The 20321-nt window shown below is 34.7% G+C and overlaps 1 protein-coding gene across 14 annotated transcripts in view; it reads right to left on the bottom strand.

Annotated features, from left to right (window-relative positions):
• FIP1L1 (factor interacting with PAPOLA and CPSF1) overlaps positions 1-20321 on the bottom strand; it is a 65779-nt gene that overhangs the window by 26559 nt on the left and 18899 nt on the right. For 9 of the 14 annotated variants that reach the window (XM_027102941.1, XM_027102944.1, XM_027102943.1 and 6 more), the window contains 4 exons: positions 18344-18453; positions 11064-11171; positions 3802-3895; positions 1941-2097 (listed from right to left, as the gene is read on the bottom strand). In XM_027102941.1, coding sequence (XP_026958742.1) covers positions 1941-2097; positions 3802-3895; positions 11064-11171; positions 18344-18453 — 469 coding nt within the window. The remainder of the gene's footprint in view (positions 1-1940; positions 2098-3801; positions 3896-11063; positions 11172-18343; positions 18454-20321) is intronic. The other 5 variants (XM_027102951.1, XM_027102949.1, XM_027102952.1 and 2 more) reach the window with 1 other exon arrangement.

A 20321-nucleotide genomic window follows, 5' to 3' on the forward strand; every position in this document is an offset into this window, starting at 1 on the left:
AAAAAAAAAAAAAAAAAAAAAAAAAAGAACGCACATCCAGATAATGCCATTGCCTATCAATATCCTACAGGGCTTCTAAATATTCTTATACCAGGGAAGTATTTATTTTTTTATCATTAGTTCACACCGCCTCTCTCTCACTTACTTTAATAAATAGCAAGTGTTGAAATATATGTTAGCCATCTGGGAATATACTATATTAGCTAGCAAATAAGAAAATTCTTTTAAATCACCTTTAGTAGCTGGTAAAGCTTAAATAAGATTACAAAGCAATGTAGTGTAAAGAGTATTATCACATACATTGATCATCTTTTAGTCTCATTAAATCAAATACGTTCAAAATTAACTATTTCTACATTTTATCTTTTTCATAGGGCAAAGGACTCATATATGGATCACTAAGTCCTCATTACTTTCTCTTTTCATTTAGTTAATTCTCACCACATTAAAGATTCAAGAGTCACAGATCCAGGCACAACTTCTGAATGGGTTCGGATTCAGAACAAGCAATTTATTGTTGGAACAAGAAATTCACTGAACTTTAGAAATAATGTTCTCTTGAGTAACCTCTCCAGTCTTCTCTTTCCTCTATTTTTGAGACAACAGGTTCCCTAAAGCCGTAGTCAGGTTTCATAATTATCCTTTTTGAAAGCAGAAGTAATCTCAGAAGAAAATCAAAGGCATTGTGCTTGTGGGGCTAATGCAGTAGGTGAATTTTCGAGGCCAGGATGAGTATTACAGGGAAGGATTAGTCACACCCTGTAAGTGCTTCTGTACTCTAATCACAATCACCACCGCTTAAAACAAAGACAACTCTCTTGCAAATTCAAAGTGAGTGGACAAGCCTCTCTAGTATAAACGGATTTTTTTTTTTTTTTGCGGTACGCGGGCCTCTCGCTGTTGTGGACCACAGGTTCCGGACGCACAGGCTCAGCGGCCATGGCTCACAGGCCCAGCCACTCTGCGGCATGTGGGATCTTCCCGGACCGGGGCACGAATCCGTGTCCCTTGCATCGGCAGGCGGACTCTCAACCACTGCGCCACCAGGGAAGCCCTAAACTGATTTTATTAATAGAAAGCAAATTTTAACATATGTAGCGCATGTAGTTCTGGTTAGGACCAGGAGCTAATTTTTAACATTTACTACTGGCATTCTCCCTAGGAAGAAAGTAATTATTATCTCAATCAATCCTGTTAGTTTCATTAAAAATTGATTAAGGGATATAAATATTGAAAGCCTATCATGAATAAAATAAAAAAGGTCTTCAGACAAAAGGATGAAAGTATAAAATTTGGTAATTATTTGTGAATTTTTTTCTACTGTCACTGATCTAGTTTTTAATAAATAACCAAAAGTGACTAAGAATATGATAAAAAATGACATTAATTTTCTCTTTTGTGTAGTAGAAGTAAATATCAGATACCTGGCACCCAGAAACAGTCTCCTAAAAGGAAACCAGTATACAAAGAAAGATGACCAGACAGACTGAGATTTTCAATTCAATCCCTTCACAGGATGTAATTTTTTTGACCTACACCATTCTGAAAGTATCTTTAAATTTTTTTTCAAAACAAGTTAATATGATTCAATGTGAATTTATACATACACAACTAGCAACTTTAATTTGGGGATCACTATCATATTTTTGGATCACAATTTTAGTGTCTGTCCACTCTTCCCTATTTTAGTACATTGCTTCTTTGCTTTACTGAAAAAGTAAGACACATATACATCTGTTTCAGTGTGAATCTACTGAAGATTTTACATAATCAATTTCATATTCTATTACTTTTAATGTAGTGCAATCAATGAAGATTAATGTAGTGAAATCAATGAAGATGCTATTTTCAAATACATACTTTACTTGTTAAATTCAAAATTTTAAAAACACTCATAGGTTATTTTTCTTTCAAAATCAAATGTCTTATTTACTATTTACCTGGTGGTGGAATCAGAGGTGGAGCAGTGCTGACAGTGGGAGGAGGTGGAAGAAATGGAGGAGGTGGAAGGTGAGTGGGAGGAGCTCCTGGAGGGAAAAATGGCGGTGGTTTGCTAAAATTGTTGTCTACTTCAGTAGCAGATCTTTCAGAAAGGACCTAAAATTAGAGCATAGTTAATTAAAAAGATGAATAAATGTTCTTATCTAAGATTAAACTCAGTAAATGAATCTCATTTAATCTAAGAAATAAGTTTTATTCACTTACATATATTCTGGGGAAGCAGGAGTAATTTTTCTATGTGTGTGATGTGTGTGTATATTATACAGATGTGAGTATTCACTCTCAAACACACTTTTTAAAATGTTCATATTCAAAGCCTAGACAAAACTGAATCATTACAAATAAAATTCTTAAGGAATAATTGTTCTAAAAATACTCTAAACGAGACAATTAAGTACTTCATAAATAAAATGTAATGAGTATTATCTTTGTTACTCAACCAAAGTTAAAGTATTCAAATTAAGGCAATATAATCATTAGTCATAGATACTAGCATTAAGAAATTAACATGGCAATAGAACCAGATATTCACTGTACCAAGGCCTGTCATTATCAGGTTGCAAAGTAAGAGACTATAAGGCATGCATCAATAGGGTGCAACTAACAGGCAGCCACATACATAAAAAACTTCTTCATGTGAGCCTTGTAACTTTAAGAACAAGGGTTTATACTTAAAAAGTATTTACAAAATACTGATCTATGTGAACAGGTAAGGGACAGAAACCGAACCTACAGGAGAGTGGCACCTAGAAATCTGAATTTTTGACAAGCTCCCTAACGGATTCTGTTTGAGAAAACTAGAAAAAACAGGCAACATGATTTTATATATTTAATGTATACTTTTCAAATCCTTGCTGGCTAAAGCGTATCATTTAAACATATAACCTTTCATTAACTTTTCCTACATTTAAGTACAGTAATTTTTGTAAGGCTTATGCTGATAAGCTAGTTCTTAAAGTAGAAAGCAGTATTATTTTAAGAAAGCATGACATTTTAATGGTGGGGGTAAAAAAGAGGATTATCTTCCATTTTAGAAATAATTTACCTTAAAAGGTGCTAAAAAGAACATTTACATAATTTACTGAAGGTAATAAAGAATCAAAACACTGGACATCTTTTAAAGTACTCAGAGAAAGAAAATAAATAATGAAAAAAAGTGTGGTCAAGCTAATAGCTGAAAGTCTCAATTACTCAAAGTTTAAACTTGAATTATACAAGCTAATAACTCATCTTCTTTCATTCTTTCACTTGAAAAACAAAGAGATCTACTTCACCCAGAAATGTCACATTAAATAAATTATGGTATAGCCATACAATAAATCTATCATGAGGAGGTGTTAAATATTTTTAAGAATATGGGAAAATGCAAATGATAATTTTATATGGAAAAAAAAAAGGATACCCAAAAATATAACCATAGTAGTATCTATCCCAATCTTGCTTAGTGATGAGGAAGAGATGTACCAAAATGTTAAGAGTGGTTATCTTTAGATGGCAGAACTATCGACGGTTTTATTTTCTTCTTTAAACTTTTCCCATATTTTCCTTTTTTAGCCCAATGAGCCTATATATCACATTTATAGCAAGGAAAAAAATATCTTACTGAAAAAGATCCAAAGGTTATAAATTTTAAATGGAACAGCTTTCGTAATAACATGGTGATTGATTCCACATTTTAAATCCCCTTTGTAGTACCTAAATCACCTTACATATAGCATAGTGCTATGAATGAATAAATTCAATTAGAACACAGATATAATCCTTCATTTAAAAAAAATAATAACTTTTAAAATACTAAACCTGTATGTTGCTGTTTTCATTTGCCCGTCGCCTTCCTTCTACTCGGCTGATAGTTATAGTCTGACCAATAACATCAATTGCCCCAGGTAATCTCCTGTAACATAAAAATTGAATCATTTCAGTTTCACCTAATTAGATGTTTGGACAATAACACAAATATTAGGTGAGAAATAAAGGCTAAAACCCTTTGCAATGTAATTTAAAATAAAATCAGATCACAACACATCGAAAAAACTTCACTTAGATCTCACTACTTTGCATAGTCATAAAAACTAAATTTTATTAATTAGCTAAGACCAACACACCAAACAATGATCATAATGCTAAATTTTAAGTATTTTTGTAGGTTTTCTTCAAAATTTACTATTTTTTAATAGTCTCCAAGTGAATTTATTTTTGTGGAACTGAATCAGTAGCAAATGTTAAACAAATGGAAATAAAAATTTTTGGCCACTATAATTGTAACACATATCATAGTTCTATTACAGAAATCTTAAAAATTCCTCAAAACGGCTTGAAAAGAAATAATGCTCATTTTGATACATAAAGGTTATGTTCCTTAGTGATTTATTCTGAGAATTAGAAAAAATAAATAGGGAACCACTTTTTCATTCTTGATAACTTGCCTTTAGTTAGAAAAATTCAAATATTTAAATGCCAGCACCACCTCCAATTGTATTTACAACCATTAAAGTTTGTGAGTAGATGGAAAAACAGTCTATCACAAAATAATGCTGCGAATTCAATAGGAAAATCTAACAATAAAAGAAACTAACGTTAAAAGCCATTTTTACGTGTAGCTAAGAACTTTATAAAAATATATATGCTTAACAAGATACAGAAGTCACTTGTAGGAACTGGCAATGAAAAGTGGATGCAAATTAGATGAATTTCTCTTCATCTATATTTCAGTTCTGAACAATTCTGTTTTTAAAATTTTACAGAAGTAAAACAATCAAAGTACCATAGATCCTTCAGGTCACTAAGTTAGGTTCCTAAAATGACTAATAACAGCAGCTACCAATTATTGAATGATTACATTCTATACCTAAACCTCAGAATAACCCTTAACTTAAAAAATTAATATATACTTGTTAGAGATGATAAAGCTAGAGCCAGAGTGATGTCACTGACCTCAGTAATAATTACATGGCAAAACTAACTTTCACACCTGAGTCTTCCTGATTCCAAAGTCTCAGACCCCTTCCCTTGAGCCATGCTGCCTTCTAGCAAGGTAAGCAGCCTTTGAAAAACTTAAGACTTTTGGAAATCAAGAACTACTGAAGGTATGTTTCAAGTAAACCTTGAAAAGCCCCATAAATAATTTTATGCTCACAAAAACAAGAAGACAGACCTACAAAAAGTCTATAATGGCATTTGAAATGTCTTCAACTACATAGTTAATTCCTGCTTACTATCCTGCCACTTAAGATTTGTTAATACATTTAAAAAATGTTCAAGCCTTTCTGATTTTATGCCTAGGTCATTGACCCCCTAGGTTCCCTCATGATCTCAAAGATCAAAAGTGATTTTACTTAACTTGTACCCTTCAGTGCAGCTGGGAAACTATCCTAACAGTCACACATTAGAAAAATTGAAATACTTCTGACAAAACAAATATTGCTCTAATTTTTGCCTAAAATTTGCCTAAAACTTACAAAGCTATGACCACTATAATTTCATATCAAAGCACGTGCCATCAGCCCTCCCATATATAAACACATCTCAGATCCAACAGCCCAAACGATAAAGGTGTATATTCTGAAACCAGGATTTCCCTCACCATTTATTACTACCTAAACTTCATAGTAAAAATCCTTATTTCTACCCTACTGTTTTCTTTTCCATTCTCTTCTATTCTCAATCGCTGGATTCTCCCCTCTCCATCTTCTTAAATTTATTCCCATCAAGAACAAATTCTCACAAATTTGTTTGGATTTGCAACTTGGATTATAAATTCTCTGAATTGTTAAAAGTAGCAAAAGGGGAAAGATTCTATAACCTTTGACCATGGATTTCTAAGGACTTATGTTTTCAAAAATTCTGGGACACATGGGAGTACTCATTTATTAAAGTTTATCTTCAATATGTTCAGAGATGTCTGATTACCTTTTTCAGCTTTAAATGGATTGCTCTAACACTAAAGAGTCAAAATGGCAAATATTATGTTTCTAAAACACACAGGACTTCCCTGGTGGTGAAGTGGTTAAGAACCTGCCTGCCAATGCAGGAGACACGGGTTCGAGCCCTGGCCCAGGAGGATCCCACATGCCACGGAGCAACTGGGCCCGTGTGCCACAACTGCTGAGCCTGAGGTCTGGCGCCCACAAGCCACAACTGCTGAGCCCACGTGCCACAACTGCTGAGGCCTGCACGCCTGGAGCCCATGCTTCGCAACGAGAGGCCACGACAATGAGAGGCCCATGCACCGCAGCGAGGAGTGGCCCCCCGCTCACCGCCAACTGGAGAAAGCCTGCACACAGCAATGAAGACCCAACACAGCCATAAATAAATATTTTTAAAAATAAATAAATAAAATAAAAACATACAAATGAGAAATTAGCCTTAATAAATGTATATCACTAGAGGGAGTCTAGAAAATTGCAATTCCTTACATGTCCATAATAGTAACAGCTCCCTGCCCAAGCATTTTTACCACACAAATTGATTTACCTTAATCAGAAATTTTGTTAGAAATATTTTACAACAGACACATATGTACCAAAGTAACAAAAATCACTTAATATTTAACACAGGTGAATAATTAAACATCAATTCTGATGTCACATTATGGAAAACAATATTGAACCATATTATTATTAAAGTTTCTGATGTACCACTTTCTATTTCAATGAATAAAAAAATTTAGTAGAGCTTCACCACGAGGATCTACTGTAACCTGGATTTCTACATAGCACAGGTTTATCTGGGTTTACAAACTGTTCAATAAGGCAGACAGCTAATGCAGTTATCAAGATTCCCTTCTCTATACTGGACTCAATCATAGAGTAAAAAGCTGAAAGAGAGAGCAACTAACCACAGTGGACAGCTACAGTTTCATTAATCTACAATTTAATACAGGCAGTGAATATTCACAAGAACCTCGACCTGTCCTAGCACAGATGAATATGAAAACATCTCTGAAATTTTAGTGGAATTAAATTAAAATGACATATTTTGAGGATTCTAATGTTCCAGAAAGGGTATGAGAGCTGCTTACATAGATACAATAGAAATCCTAAGAGTAACAAAATCAGAAACAAGGGAAAACAGATAAAAGGTTAGTTATTAATCTTTGGCCACAAATTTATCTCTGAGCTTATTTTTTACCAGCCAAAATAAAGGACAGTCTTCATAACAAAAGTCTTTAATGTGCATTAAGAGAAAAACAAAGCACTAGCTCTGAAGATTACTTTTCTTGGTAATAACAATTGCTAGTATTTATTGAACACCTACTATGGTGCTAGGAAAGCACTGTTCTAAGCACTTTATATAGATTTACTCCTCATAATAATCCTAAGAGGTAGCAACTATTATTATTCCCATTTTAAAGATGAAAGTAAAAAGAAACAAGTTTCTCCTCTGAGTCCATCTTAAGTGAAAGTATGATAGAGTACAGTAGTTTTTAAACTTTTTAAACCACAAAACAGTTATTTAGGAAATACATTTTGCACAGCAATCCAGTATATACATTATATAAAAAAAAAACAAATGTTTCATAAAACAGTACTTACTTACACTTACTATAAAGGAAAAAGAACATTAATATCAAATATGATTTTATTAATATTTACAAATAACACAGGAAAAAACCCAAAATAAAACCAAGAAATATTTGGTGGCTGAGACCAGCAAATTGACTTCACACCCCCCTAATGGATTAGGGGTTCTCAACTTTGCCTGCACATCAGAATCATCTAGAGAGCGTTTAAGACCCCCAATGCCCAGAGTGCACACCAAATAGTTAAATCTGAGTCTCTCAGGCCTAAGCATCAATATTTTTTGTAGCTCGCCATGTAACTCCAATACAGAGCTAAAGTTGAGAACTACAACTAATGGCATGCCCAAAGAAGAGACTTATATTTTGTCCTCTTCTAGTAAGAACTTAAAGTAGTTAATAAAAATTAATGTTTTTATTACTCAATAAATTTAAAGTCATATCTAAAAAGGTTTAACAATTATGGTAAAGATTTCATTACATACATATTTTCATATTGATCTTTTGAGTTCTGTGGACTGACAGTACTGCTTCTATACTTATATTCTATTTTTCAAGTGGAGACTTAATAAAAAAGAATTCTGTCTAGAAAAGTGATACACGTCCCCCCCAAAAAAATCACAGAATTAAAAAACTGTCTTCAGGACATGTAATTTCCTATCATACCATATTCAAAGAGACTGGTAAAGCCTATGATGGGAGCAGAGATCCAAGGGGAACTAACACTTTAGTGGGTGCCCTGCAATAGCGTTTCACAGGCTTAAAAATTATTTCATCCGTAAGTACACTGAAAGTAAGGTGTAAGTCCAATCAGTTTCATTTTCACAGATGTGGAAAGAGGCTCCTTTGTGAAGTACCACGCCAACGTCAATATTCAGGCTTGGGTATGACCAACTCCAAACCCCCTCCTACCCTCAGAATGTTTTCCATGCTAATTTTCTGGGTCCTGAATTTTTAAAATGTCACATTACTTGTTAAGCTATATTAAAAACAAACAAAAAACCTTGAATACTTAAAGGTGAAATATGCTAAAATTTGACTCACTGGAGGACATAAATTGTGTTTATTAGGGCAGCCACGTTTACTTACTTTTGTGCAGAGCTTGGAATAAAGCTTTACCAGCCACATTTATGCTTAGTTGCATTTTTTAAATGTATCACTGATAGGAAAAGATATGTTTCTACAGGTAATTAAAAAAAAAGGCCTTCACATGTCCAATCACATAAAATCTTACAAGCTACACAATATAGCAACATGCATGCAGAGTGCTCAAATGCTATGAAGTACAGGTACGTTTTTTCAGTAAACGATTTCATCAAGACATAATAGTAAGCAGCAAGAACAAATGAGGGAGTCAACCTTAGATTTAATGTTCATTTAACATCCACTTTTAAGTTTTGTTTGTCTATTATAAAACATGCGAGCAGGTTTAAATATTTTAGTGATTATACATTGTAAAGCAATTTTTACCATTCCTCCTTCAAGAGTCTGGGTTAGTTTAAAAGTATTCTGATATTGGAAAACAAGCTTAATAAAACAACCTAGAATTTGCAACTAATTACCTAAAAGGAGCATAGTTTAAGATTGTAAAATGAAAACAAAATACAGAAATAAATTGGACACTGGCATAAGGTTATAGCAATCATCCATACTGCCTATTCCAATTTTCTGTGTTCATTTAAACTACTTCATTCTTCTCACTAATTCGCTTTACAAGAGTTACAAATCTGTACAAAACAAACTTGCACCAATAAAATGTTATTGTTATATACTATAGTTAAAGATTTAAAAAACACTATAATATATAAATTAAGAGTAACAGGGTGAGAAAAGTCTGGGTCTCCAAATACAGTAATTTATGAAAAGCATCTCAACCATCATTTAATCGTTCTTTACAAAGAGACTTAAGGAATGCTTTAAAAAAAACTCCCCATTTCTCAGTTACATTAATTACAAGAGCTGGAATCTCATTTTTTATCTTATGCTATAAAAAAGTGTATGTAGCTTTCATCTACAGTTGTTTCTTCTTTTTAATTTTCAAAAGCACAAAATACACACTGAAAATACAGTGTCAAATTTCCTACTACCTATACTCCCTGAGACTAATCACAAAATCAGAATAGGGAGTTTTCTGAGTTACCAAACCATCTTTTGGGGCACAGGGGGGCGGGGGGGCGGGTAGCAAGGGGGAAGTTATATAGTCTAAGTACTGAAATGTATCACTTTCAGATTTAAAAACTAATATTTTCCTTATAAAATGGCCAATTTATTTCAAGAAATAAGCTGTTATATCAAAAGCATAACTATTTTAAGATAAAAATTATAAGTCAAATGGTTTATATAAAAGAAATTTCAGATGTTAAAGTAATAGCAGCATGGGACTTCCCTGGTGGCGTAGTGGTTAAGCATCTGCCTGCCAATGCAGGGGACACGGGTTCGAGCCCTGTTTCGGGAAGATCCCACATGCCGGGGAGCAACTAAGCCTGTGCACCACAACTACCGAGCCTGCACTCTAGAGCCCGCGAGCCACAACTACTGAAGCCAGCACACCTAGAGCCCGAGCTTCGCAACAAGAGAAGCCACCGCAATGAGAAGCCCGCACACTGCAACGAAGAGTAGCCCGCGCTCACCACAACTAGAGAAAGCCCACGTAGCAACAAAGACCCAGCGCAGCCAAAAATAAAAATACATAAAAAACAAAACACACATTAATACAGCATCAAGCTGCCCAGGAAGAAAGCTTTAAATTCTTTACCAACAAAAACAAACAAAATACACTCCCATATACTATTACCTTATTTAAAACTTCAAATGATAAATTAAGAAGGTATCTTAGTCTGTATTTCTAGTCAAGCAAAGTATAACTGCTTATTGTTGGCAATACATTTTCATACCCTAACACACTTGCTTCTCATTACATCACTTAGGATAGAAATTATTATTCCCATTTTCACAGGCTCAGTTTACAATATCCATCCAAGGTTTGTGTGCTTTGTAAATTTAAGATTTAGAACACAAACCAAAATTCTATGGAGGGTGGATTATGAATAAAAAGCATAGCAACAATAAGGGAGATAGTACTTCCTAGACCCACTTAATAGAATGGCAGGTTTATGCACTGTAGTTGGAAAATAAAGATTGGAAAGATTCAATGGCGTCCAATTTTATAGGTCCTGAAGACGGGCTCAGAGAGCTAAATTTTATTCCAGATACTGAAAAGCACCCAGGGGTTTTTGAATAGGGTATGATATGAGAAAGGAAAATTAAACCTGCAGCAAAGGGAAGGAAAACATTTATTGAGCACCCATTAGCATGGTTCCAGGCAATTTATGTTATAAAAAGCTAGAGAGACAAGGGGCGAGACATGAGGTGATAAGGGCTGATTCATAAGGTAAGTGTAAAAACCCTCAATTCTATACTGAAACAGTGTAATTCAGGGGGGAAAATGGTACAGCCTAGTCAAAATTTATTATCTTTCTAATGAGATAAAACAACACTGATGACCTAAACATCAGGAGTATCCAATGTTTAAAAATAGCCTTACCTTAGATCAGGTGATTCGGCCCTCCCATATTGATCCTGCCACTTCCCAACGCTTGAATTGGCTTTTTTGGAGGCAGTACTTGTCTGAGACTGAGAAGAGGTGCTGTTTCTGGTGAGATAAATTTTCTATGTTTTTTCTTACATACTGTTGTCTCTGACCCCCCTTGATCTGTTTCTTTTTTCCTTGACATGCTTTTTCTAAAGTCCTTTAGCATGTTCTGATAGTATCATTCTCTTCAAGTTATATGAAATACTTGTGGTGGAACTAAGACTGCTAGTGGTATTCAAATATAGATGTCTTTGTTATCAACATTTTATTAATTCTAGAATATTTTTAGAAATACTTCTCAACATAGACAGTATGATGTCAAAATGCAGAAATGAGAAAAGAACCAAAGGCTTACTTCAGGTTATATATATTATCCAGAAATAAATTTCAGTGCTTTTACAAATTAATAACATTAATTTCTGCAGTTTCATAAAACCTTATTTGAAATGTTGGTATTTCTTTCCCTAATTCTTCAATAATAGAAATATTGTTAGTGTAACCAGTTAACAGCAACATTCTGTGTTTCATAAAAGCCTATATTAAATATATATTTCATTAAAATTCAATTTCAGAATAATTAAAGTCTTTCAAAGTAAAATTCTAAAAAAAGTTAATTTTATCCCTGGTGTTCACCTATATACACTCTTGCCAATCCTTTAAAGGAGTAATAAGACACTCTTTCAAAGTAATAGGAAAAACATGTTTATGTAGCTGCTTATTTATGTAAAAAAAAAAACAACACAGGAAGAACAAGCCAGTAACTAGATGAAATGAAATTGTTTATTGACAGGAGTGAAAAAAATTGCAAAAAGAATGACTAATCTGAGTATACTTTTGCATAGTCTTGCCTTTGGAACTATGTTAAATGTTCTAGATATGTAGAAAGTAAGTCAATAAGCATGGAGGAAAAGAAATGCTAGTACTGAAAAGAAACAGAAACAATGGATCAAATTATCTTTTAAGTGACTAATACATATAACCACTCTGAAGGAAATTTTTGAACACAATATTTTGACTATATACCCTCAATCTAAGAAAAAGAAAAATTGAAAGAAATCTTGAACTCTATTTAGTAGGTTTGTTTTTTGTAATGGTAGGTGCACAGTTCTAATCTATTTTGTGTGTATTTCAGTATTAAGCAAATGAGTGTATATACTGAACTTGTTGGAACTAGGTTCTCACTGTGGGAAAAAGGAAGATACAATACAAAATAGAGAAAGAGGAGTAGAACCTGTGGTGTCAAGCTAGAAGTAGAAGAAATGTGACTATATGATTAAAATTTTATAAAAATTGGGCTTCCCTGGTGGCGCAGTGGTTGAGAGTCCGCCTGCCGATGCAGGGGACACGGGTTCGTGCCCTGGTCCAGGAAGATCCCACATGCCGCGGAGCGGCTGGGCCCGTGAGCCATGGCCGCTGAGCCAGCATGTCCGGAGCCTGTGCTCCGCAACGAGAGAGGCCACGACAGTGAGAGGCCCACATAACGCAAAAAAAAAAAAAAAAAAAAAAAAAAAAAAAAAAAAAAAAAAAAAAAATTTATGAAAATAACATATATATGGCAATTTCACATTAAAATTGCTTGCTTTTTCCTAGCTCTGAGTGCTGAAAAGACCTAGAAATAGTGACACCCCAACAGCAATGAGCGTAACTATTGCCGAGACCGTGGTTTCTAATTACCATTTGCCACTAAAAAGCATCAGGATTCCTTCAAGAAATGGCTGCTTCTAGGGAAGGGGCAGGGAAAGTACAACATAAGACTGAAACATCAGAAAATAAAGAAATCCTCAAAAAAAGATGATGGGGACATGTCAAAAGGTCAGAGGAGCCAGTCTGAAGAGGCTCCCATGGACCAAATCTGGAACAATTTGAGCATCAACATGAATTACAGTACATATATATGTGTGTATACATATACATGTGTGTGTATGTGTATATATATAGTTTATATACCCCATTTATAAGCCACACACACAAACTCTCTCACACATAAAATAAAAATTAATGAGTCTAACAATAAATAAGTAGGTAAGGGAGGTGGAAAAGCTCATTTTTAAAGTAGAATGCCAACTAATAAATGTAACAGGAATAACAGAGTTAGACAATGACTATTTTCAGTCATTACAGTAATAATTGACTAAATCAAAAACGGACATTAAAATTCATGGAAAGTTCAAAGACAAACGGAATATTTATGCAGTCTCCTCACAGATTACTTATTTATACAGTAACTTTGCAGAAACGCAAAGGACACCACCACGACTAAGTAATTAAAGTTATCACCACTAAAAACGGGACAAACTGACATCATGTACCTACAGGCTGATTCACTGAGAACACCACATTACTTATGTAGTATTCCTGCCCCAAAAGCAAAGCCTGAATCTAATAACGTGGGAACATCAAGCAAACCCAGACTGAAGGATGATTTACAAAATAACCAGACTGTACTCTTCAAGTCAATGTCAACAAATACAAAGAATGTTCAAGAAGCTGTCCCAGATCAAAAAAGAATAAAGAGATAAAGGAGTTAATTGTAATGAATAATCCTGGACTAAATCCTAAATCAAGGAGGAAAGAAAAGAACTGCCATGAAAGATATTATTGAAATAATCAGCAAAATTTATGGCTTGTATATTAAAGTACTGATTCATTATGAGATGTTCTGACATTGATTAACTGTTTCCTATAATTACGGAACACAATGTCTTTGTTCCTAGGAAATATATGCTTAAGTATTCAGGGGTAAAAGGGCACAATGTCTACAATTAGTATTCAAATGGTTCAGGAAAAAAATATTTTTGAGAAATTATAAAGCAAATATGGCAAAATGTTAATAACTGGTGAATCTGAGTGAACAGTGTATAGACTTTAGTACTTTTCTTGCAACTCTTTCTAAGTTTGAATTTTTTTCAAAATAAAACATTAAAAAATGAAAACAATAAATGAAGGGGGCACAACAGGGGCTTCTGGTAGTAATGGTAATATTCTTATTGATCTATATGAAAACTTTTAAAGATTAAAAAAACATTCTGATATATCAAATATTAACAATTTGCTGGGCAGTACAGAAAGTTAGAAATCCAACATTCCTACTGATAAAGTACAAAGAACCATTAAAAATTTTTTTTTCTTTGCAAACATACCAGTAGCCATTTATATGTTAATATGGCATCTAAGATTTTAAACAATAGGAATACAGTGATTAGGTCAGTAGTACACTTCATTACTGCTAAATATTTGCTGTACAGTCTCTATTATGACTTACATGACATTACTGTCTTCTCCCTAAAGTCAATAAAATTTTACTTTTAAAAACACCTAATTTCCATAAATACAAAGAATAAAATGGAAATACTTATAAATATAAAGAATAAAACACAGATATTTATTTAGGGAAATACTTCACAGTGGCTGAGAAGTATCCTTTTGATCAAGCGAAGATGAGTCCAGAAAACAAACTTTCCTAATAAGCAATGAGTACTGTTCTCTGCATCCCAAAGTGGGAGTATTAACATGCTGCGTCTGTTTCTACAAACTGTGGTGGTAATTATCCATTCTTTTCAGCATAAGTGATGAATCTGCTAATTTCTGTCATTTTTTTTTTTTTACTTCCTTCTTACTGTGCCTTATCCACCAGTGTCCTCCCATCACTCCTTATCCATCTCTCCTTCATCTCTCCTTAGATCCATGATCCATCATTATAATCACTCTCTCAAGTACACTCTCACCTTCCTTGCCCCTCTCTCCCTTGGGCATATTTGCCTGGTATAACTTCAACCCCTGCTAAATCCAACTCTGGCTACTCTTCATGAACACATGAATACCTGACAAGGGAAAGACAAACACACCCAAACAAGCTGACTTGTTTCATTTTCAACCTCTGGCCACTAACCTCAAGAAAAGTTGGAAATGTACAGTCTCTCCCCGTGTCATAAATTTTTCACTCTGCTCATTCCCATCAGCATATAAAAATGCTGTGATTTCTCCCACCTGGAAAAGAAAAGCCATCTCTTCACCCCACACTTCCCTCCAGGTAACTGCCTAGCAATCCTGCTCCTTTCCCCCAGGTTTATTCACACACCTCTACATAACTATTTCAGACCTTCTCCTCTCCTCTCAAACATTCAACACCCTCTTCCACTATTCTCACTTTCACCAGATAAATCTGCATTCTATGCTGCTGGGAAAAACTGAAGCAATCAGAAAGAGAACTTTCAGTTGTTTCCATCACCATTAACCACCCACCTACCTTCACCTGCCCTTCCTCCTATTACAATGAGTGAATTGTCCATGCTTCTCTTTAAGGGTAAATCCTCCACTTGCTTATTACATCCCACCCCCTCTGACCTTCTGCTAGGACACTGCTCTAACAACTGTCCCTTCTCAATTCTTGCATCATCAATTTTCCCCTCTAGTAACTCATTCTCATAAATATAAAAACATGCTGTAATTTCTTTCATTTTGGCAAAAAACCCTCCTCCTGACCCCACATTTCCCTCCAGATTGTCCTCCAGACTGTCCCATTTCTCTGCCCCCTCAAAAGAGAGAAAAGAAAAAAAAAAGAAAAAAACTCAAAAAATTGTTCATTCTAATTCCTTTCCTCCTATTCTCTCTTGAATCCGTTCCACAAAGTCTTTTTTTAAATCTTCACCTTATACCACTGAAAACGTCCTGGTCAGAATCACCACAACCTTTGCATTTAAAATTCAAGTCATTCCCAGTCCTCTTCTTCTTGGCCAATCAATATTATTTGATAGTTAAAACACTCTTCCTATTTTGAAACACACCCTTTTCAAAATATACACTGGGTTTTCCTCCTATTTCATTAGTCATTTTTCTCTACTTGTCTCCTCTTACCGTTCTATCCTTATTTTTCTGACCTGCATGGAAGTGCCTCAAGGCTCTGTCTTCTTACTACTTCTCTAGTAATACTTACCTCATTTACAATCTAATTCAATTTCACAGATTCATTTAAGTACTATTTAAACACTGATCACTCCCAGATTTGTACCTCCAGTCCATACCTTTCCCCTTACTCCAGATCTATTTATCCACTTCCCATGCAAATATTCCACTTGTATAACTAGTAGGCATCTCAATTTTATCAGGTTCGAAACTGAACTTTTGGTCTCCTCCCTCCAAAAATCATTCCTCCTATAGTCTTTTCTGCCTCAGATATAAAAGATCTTTTGTGTCTTTTGAAATGTGTCCAGTATCTGACTGCGTCTCACCATCTGCACCACTACCACCGTGGTCTAAGTTACCATTATTTCTTGTCTAGATAATTGTTATAGCCTCCTAACTGGCCTCCCCATTACTGCCCTTAATTCCTCTGTAGTCTGAGCTTAATAAAGCAGTTAAATTGAGACTTTAAAAACCTAAATCAGATTATTTCATTCCTCTGCTCAAAATCTGATGGTGACTCCCCATATATTTCACTTACAGGGAAAGCCAAAACACTTATATAATGGCACAATGTCCTACATAATCTGGCCCAAATTTTTAAAAAAGAGGGGAGGGGGTGGAAATGGGCAAAACACAGAAAAACTGCTATTGATTTTTAAAAGTTCAATTAGTTTAATTATGATAATAACAAACATCCATAGAATATTTATTATGTATGTACCACTGTGCTAAACACCTTACATAAATTAATCCATTTAATATACATAACTATCCAGTGAGGGCATTATGTAGTATTATTACTGTATTTTATAGATTAAGAAATGAAGGAACAAGAAGATTGGGCGATGTGCCCAATACACACCAGCTAGTAATACACAGCTAGTGTAATTCACAGCTAGTAAGTAACAGAGCTAGAATTTGAGCCAGAAGTCTGGCTCTAGAGTCCAAGCTCTTAATATCATTCTAGAATGTAGAACACCATAAACTCAATGAATGAAGGTTGGCCTCTTTTAAAATATGAAAAAAAAAAAAGAGAATACTACAAATTAAAAGAATCAATATTCCTCAGCTATCATAACTTCTTAGACAAACACTTTTATGAGATTGCATTTGGTTTAAAAAACCTTATTTGGAAAAGTCCATGACTAGTAATTGTTTTTCTGTTTTTTGTTTTAGTCATTTTTCCCCTTATGTTTTTTTTTTTAAACATCTTTATTGGAGTATAATTGCTTTACAATGCTGTATTATAGTTTCTGCTGTATAACAAAGTGAATCAGTTATATGTATACATATATCCCCATATCCCCTCCCTCTTACGTCTCCCTCCCACCCTCCCTATCCCACCCCTCTAGGTGGTCACAAAGCACCGAGCTGATCTCCCTGTGCTATGCAGCTGCTTTCCACTCGCTACCTATTTTACATTTGGTAGTGTATATATGCATGACTAGAAACTGTTAAGAAGAGACAGTCAAAATCTGAGATGGCTTTATGATACTGAATTTTGGCTGAAAGTTTCAAAAATCTTTGTTTTAGGGCTAAATTACAAGTTTTCTTTCTGCATTCATATAGTATGAAATATCAGAATGACAAAATCAGTAAACTACATAAAATAAATTTAAGTAAGTAACACAAAAGATAAATGATCTGGCTGAGAACTCGTAATAGTTGAGTTACTGACTTGTTTCAGGCTCAGAGAAATAACTGGTTTAAGTCATCTTTAACCCAAGATTAAACTGCTGACATAAAACTTCCCTAGTCTTGGCTTATCCTTTACCATTTTCCTGGTAATGGGCTAATCACTTGTTATGTTTAAGTTAAAAGGACATTTGCCAACATCTTTGCCTCTTACAGTTGGTACCCTGTAGAACTCAAAGTTAGGTATTATCACAACAAACCAAAGAAAGAAAAGAAAATGGTTTTAATTTGAAAAATTTCTCAGGCTGAAATTTTTACAACCTCTTTTACTAAAATCAGTGAAACATCTTTAGGCCAGTATATCCAGATTTAGGAAGTTCAATAATTCTTTATGTAAGAATAATAAGCACAGAAAACAGTGCAACCTTTGCTGTCACCACCTGTCCTGAATGTGAGACTGTTGTTTCTTTATATATACATGTAACTATATTCCACTGTTCATTTCTTGCTTACCTAGATTTTTTTAGATGAAATAGCACCCAGAAGAGTTTTTCACGAAGAATTCATTTTGTACTAAAACCAAGTAGAATGTTCCAGTTTTTTGGTATATCATTCAGAGTTTTTATACTTCATATAGCACTAAAGGTGAAGATACCGATGCCTTCAATAAACTGAATCATCAATATCTCACTAACCTGCTTGGTGGGAGTCCAGTCTTGAACAAAGAAGGAGGAGAAGTAAACTCAGCTTTTGTAGATGGAAGCGCTGTTTCCTTCTCTGAATTTCCAGTTCTTCCCTGCTGTACCTTAAAAAAAAGGGTTATTAGCTTGTTTAATTCAATGGAACACTCAAACCTAACACAGTAAAGATGTTAAAATAAATTCATAACATTTCATTTGAAATTAAATATGAAGAGTGCTTCGTTGCCCAGTATATAATAAAATTAAACTTATTTTAGAACAGCATTAGGTGAAAGGCACCAAAGATGGATTATGGGACCAAAATGTTCCCAACTAGTAAAAAGTTCAAATTAATGTCACTTAAAAGTCCAATAAACTATAACTCTTAAGGACTTTCATAAATTCCCTCAGATCATTATAAGTAAGTCCAAGATACTCAGTTAAGACTCCATGTTTCAGAGTTCAAGAAAGGCCTTGAAGAATTCAGTATACCCAGAAGCCTGACGTCAGTCATCTGTCTCCTTAATCCCTCTTCTCACTCTTTACGTTCACTTTCAAACCAGTTATCTACTTACTTCATAATTTCTCCCATATTTGCCCATCCTTTGTGCTCCTGTCAGATCCTCTGAAGTACGGTCCAGTCATATTCCTTTAGACTGGTGAAAATCTTCTTTATGCTCTTTTGCTTTTATACTCACCTTCCTATCTTAAAAATCGTCATTAATTTATTAAATTTAAATAAAGTTCAAGTTGCCCTATACTTAAATAACATCACTATATCTTAGGCCCTATTTAAATTCTACTGTCCCTGTTCAGTCTAAATTCAGCATCACTCTCCTTCCTATGAGGCAAAGGCCAAGAGAATTCAGACACCTTGACTCTGATATATCCAAACCACTGATTCAATTCCAGAAACCATCTACCTCTCAAATAAACATTATGTGGAACTCATTTTCAAATAAGGTATTAATGTTAATACTAATTATATGAGGGATGATAAGGATCAGCACTAAGACACTGAGGAGAGAAAGAAAGAAAGAGATTTGTTAGACATCTGACAGGTAAAACTGACCCAATGTGGTGACAGGGGAAATAAACATGATTTATTCATCAAACATTTATTGACTACCTATTATGTACTGGAAACTGAGACCACAGAGAGAAATACAACAAAATTCCAGACTGTGGGAAAAGACAGGCACAAACCACCAAAGCAACACAACAACTGTTATGAAAAAAATATCCCTGGGATAAAAGATACTATGAGAACACAGAAGAAGAAATGCACTATTGTTCCTGGGGATGTCAGGAATACTCAGAGTTGACACTATGGTCTCAACTGTTCCCCGGAGCTCCAATAATTTACACCCAGCTTCTCACATGTCTTCTAAGCATCTCAAACTTACATGGCCAAAATAAAGCTACTGATTTCCCGCTATCCCCCATTCTGATCCTCCCCAAGTCTTCTTCCTATGAGTAAATGGCACCAAGTTGCTCAAGAAAATAAAAACAAAAACAAAAAAAAAACTAGCAATGATCCAATACATATGAACAACCAATGTCAACTTTACCTTGACAATATATACCAAATTCAACCACTTACCATTCTGTTCACTCCTAAAACTCAGGTCAAACCCACCACCACATCTCATTTGTTCTATTACACTGTGTCTCTGCTTTGATCTTACCTCTCTAAAATCCATCCTCTGTACACAGCCAAAGCAATCTTATTAAAAATATAAATCAGCTCACATCTCTCCCCTGCTCAAAATTCTCCAATAGGGGCTTCCCTGATGGCACAGTGGTTGAGAGTCCGCCTGCCGATGCAGAGGACACGGGTTCGTGCCCTGGTCCGGGAAGATCCCACATGCCACGGAGCGGCTGGGCCCGTGAGCCATGGCCGCTGGGCCTGCGCATCCGGAGACTGTGCTCCGCAATGGGAGAGGCCACAACAGTGAGAGGCCCGCGTACAGCAAAAAAAAAAAAAAAAAAA

Source organism: Aethalodelphis obliquidens, unplaced genomic scaffold, assembly GCF_003676395.1.
Source record: "Aethalodelphis obliquidens isolate GAN/ISIS:26980383/991018 unplaced genomic scaffold, ASM367639v1 scaffold6, whole genome shotgun sequence".
In the NCBI taxonomy this organism is placed as follows: Eukaryota; Metazoa; Chordata; class Mammalia; order Artiodactyla; family Delphinidae; genus Aethalodelphis; species Aethalodelphis obliquidens.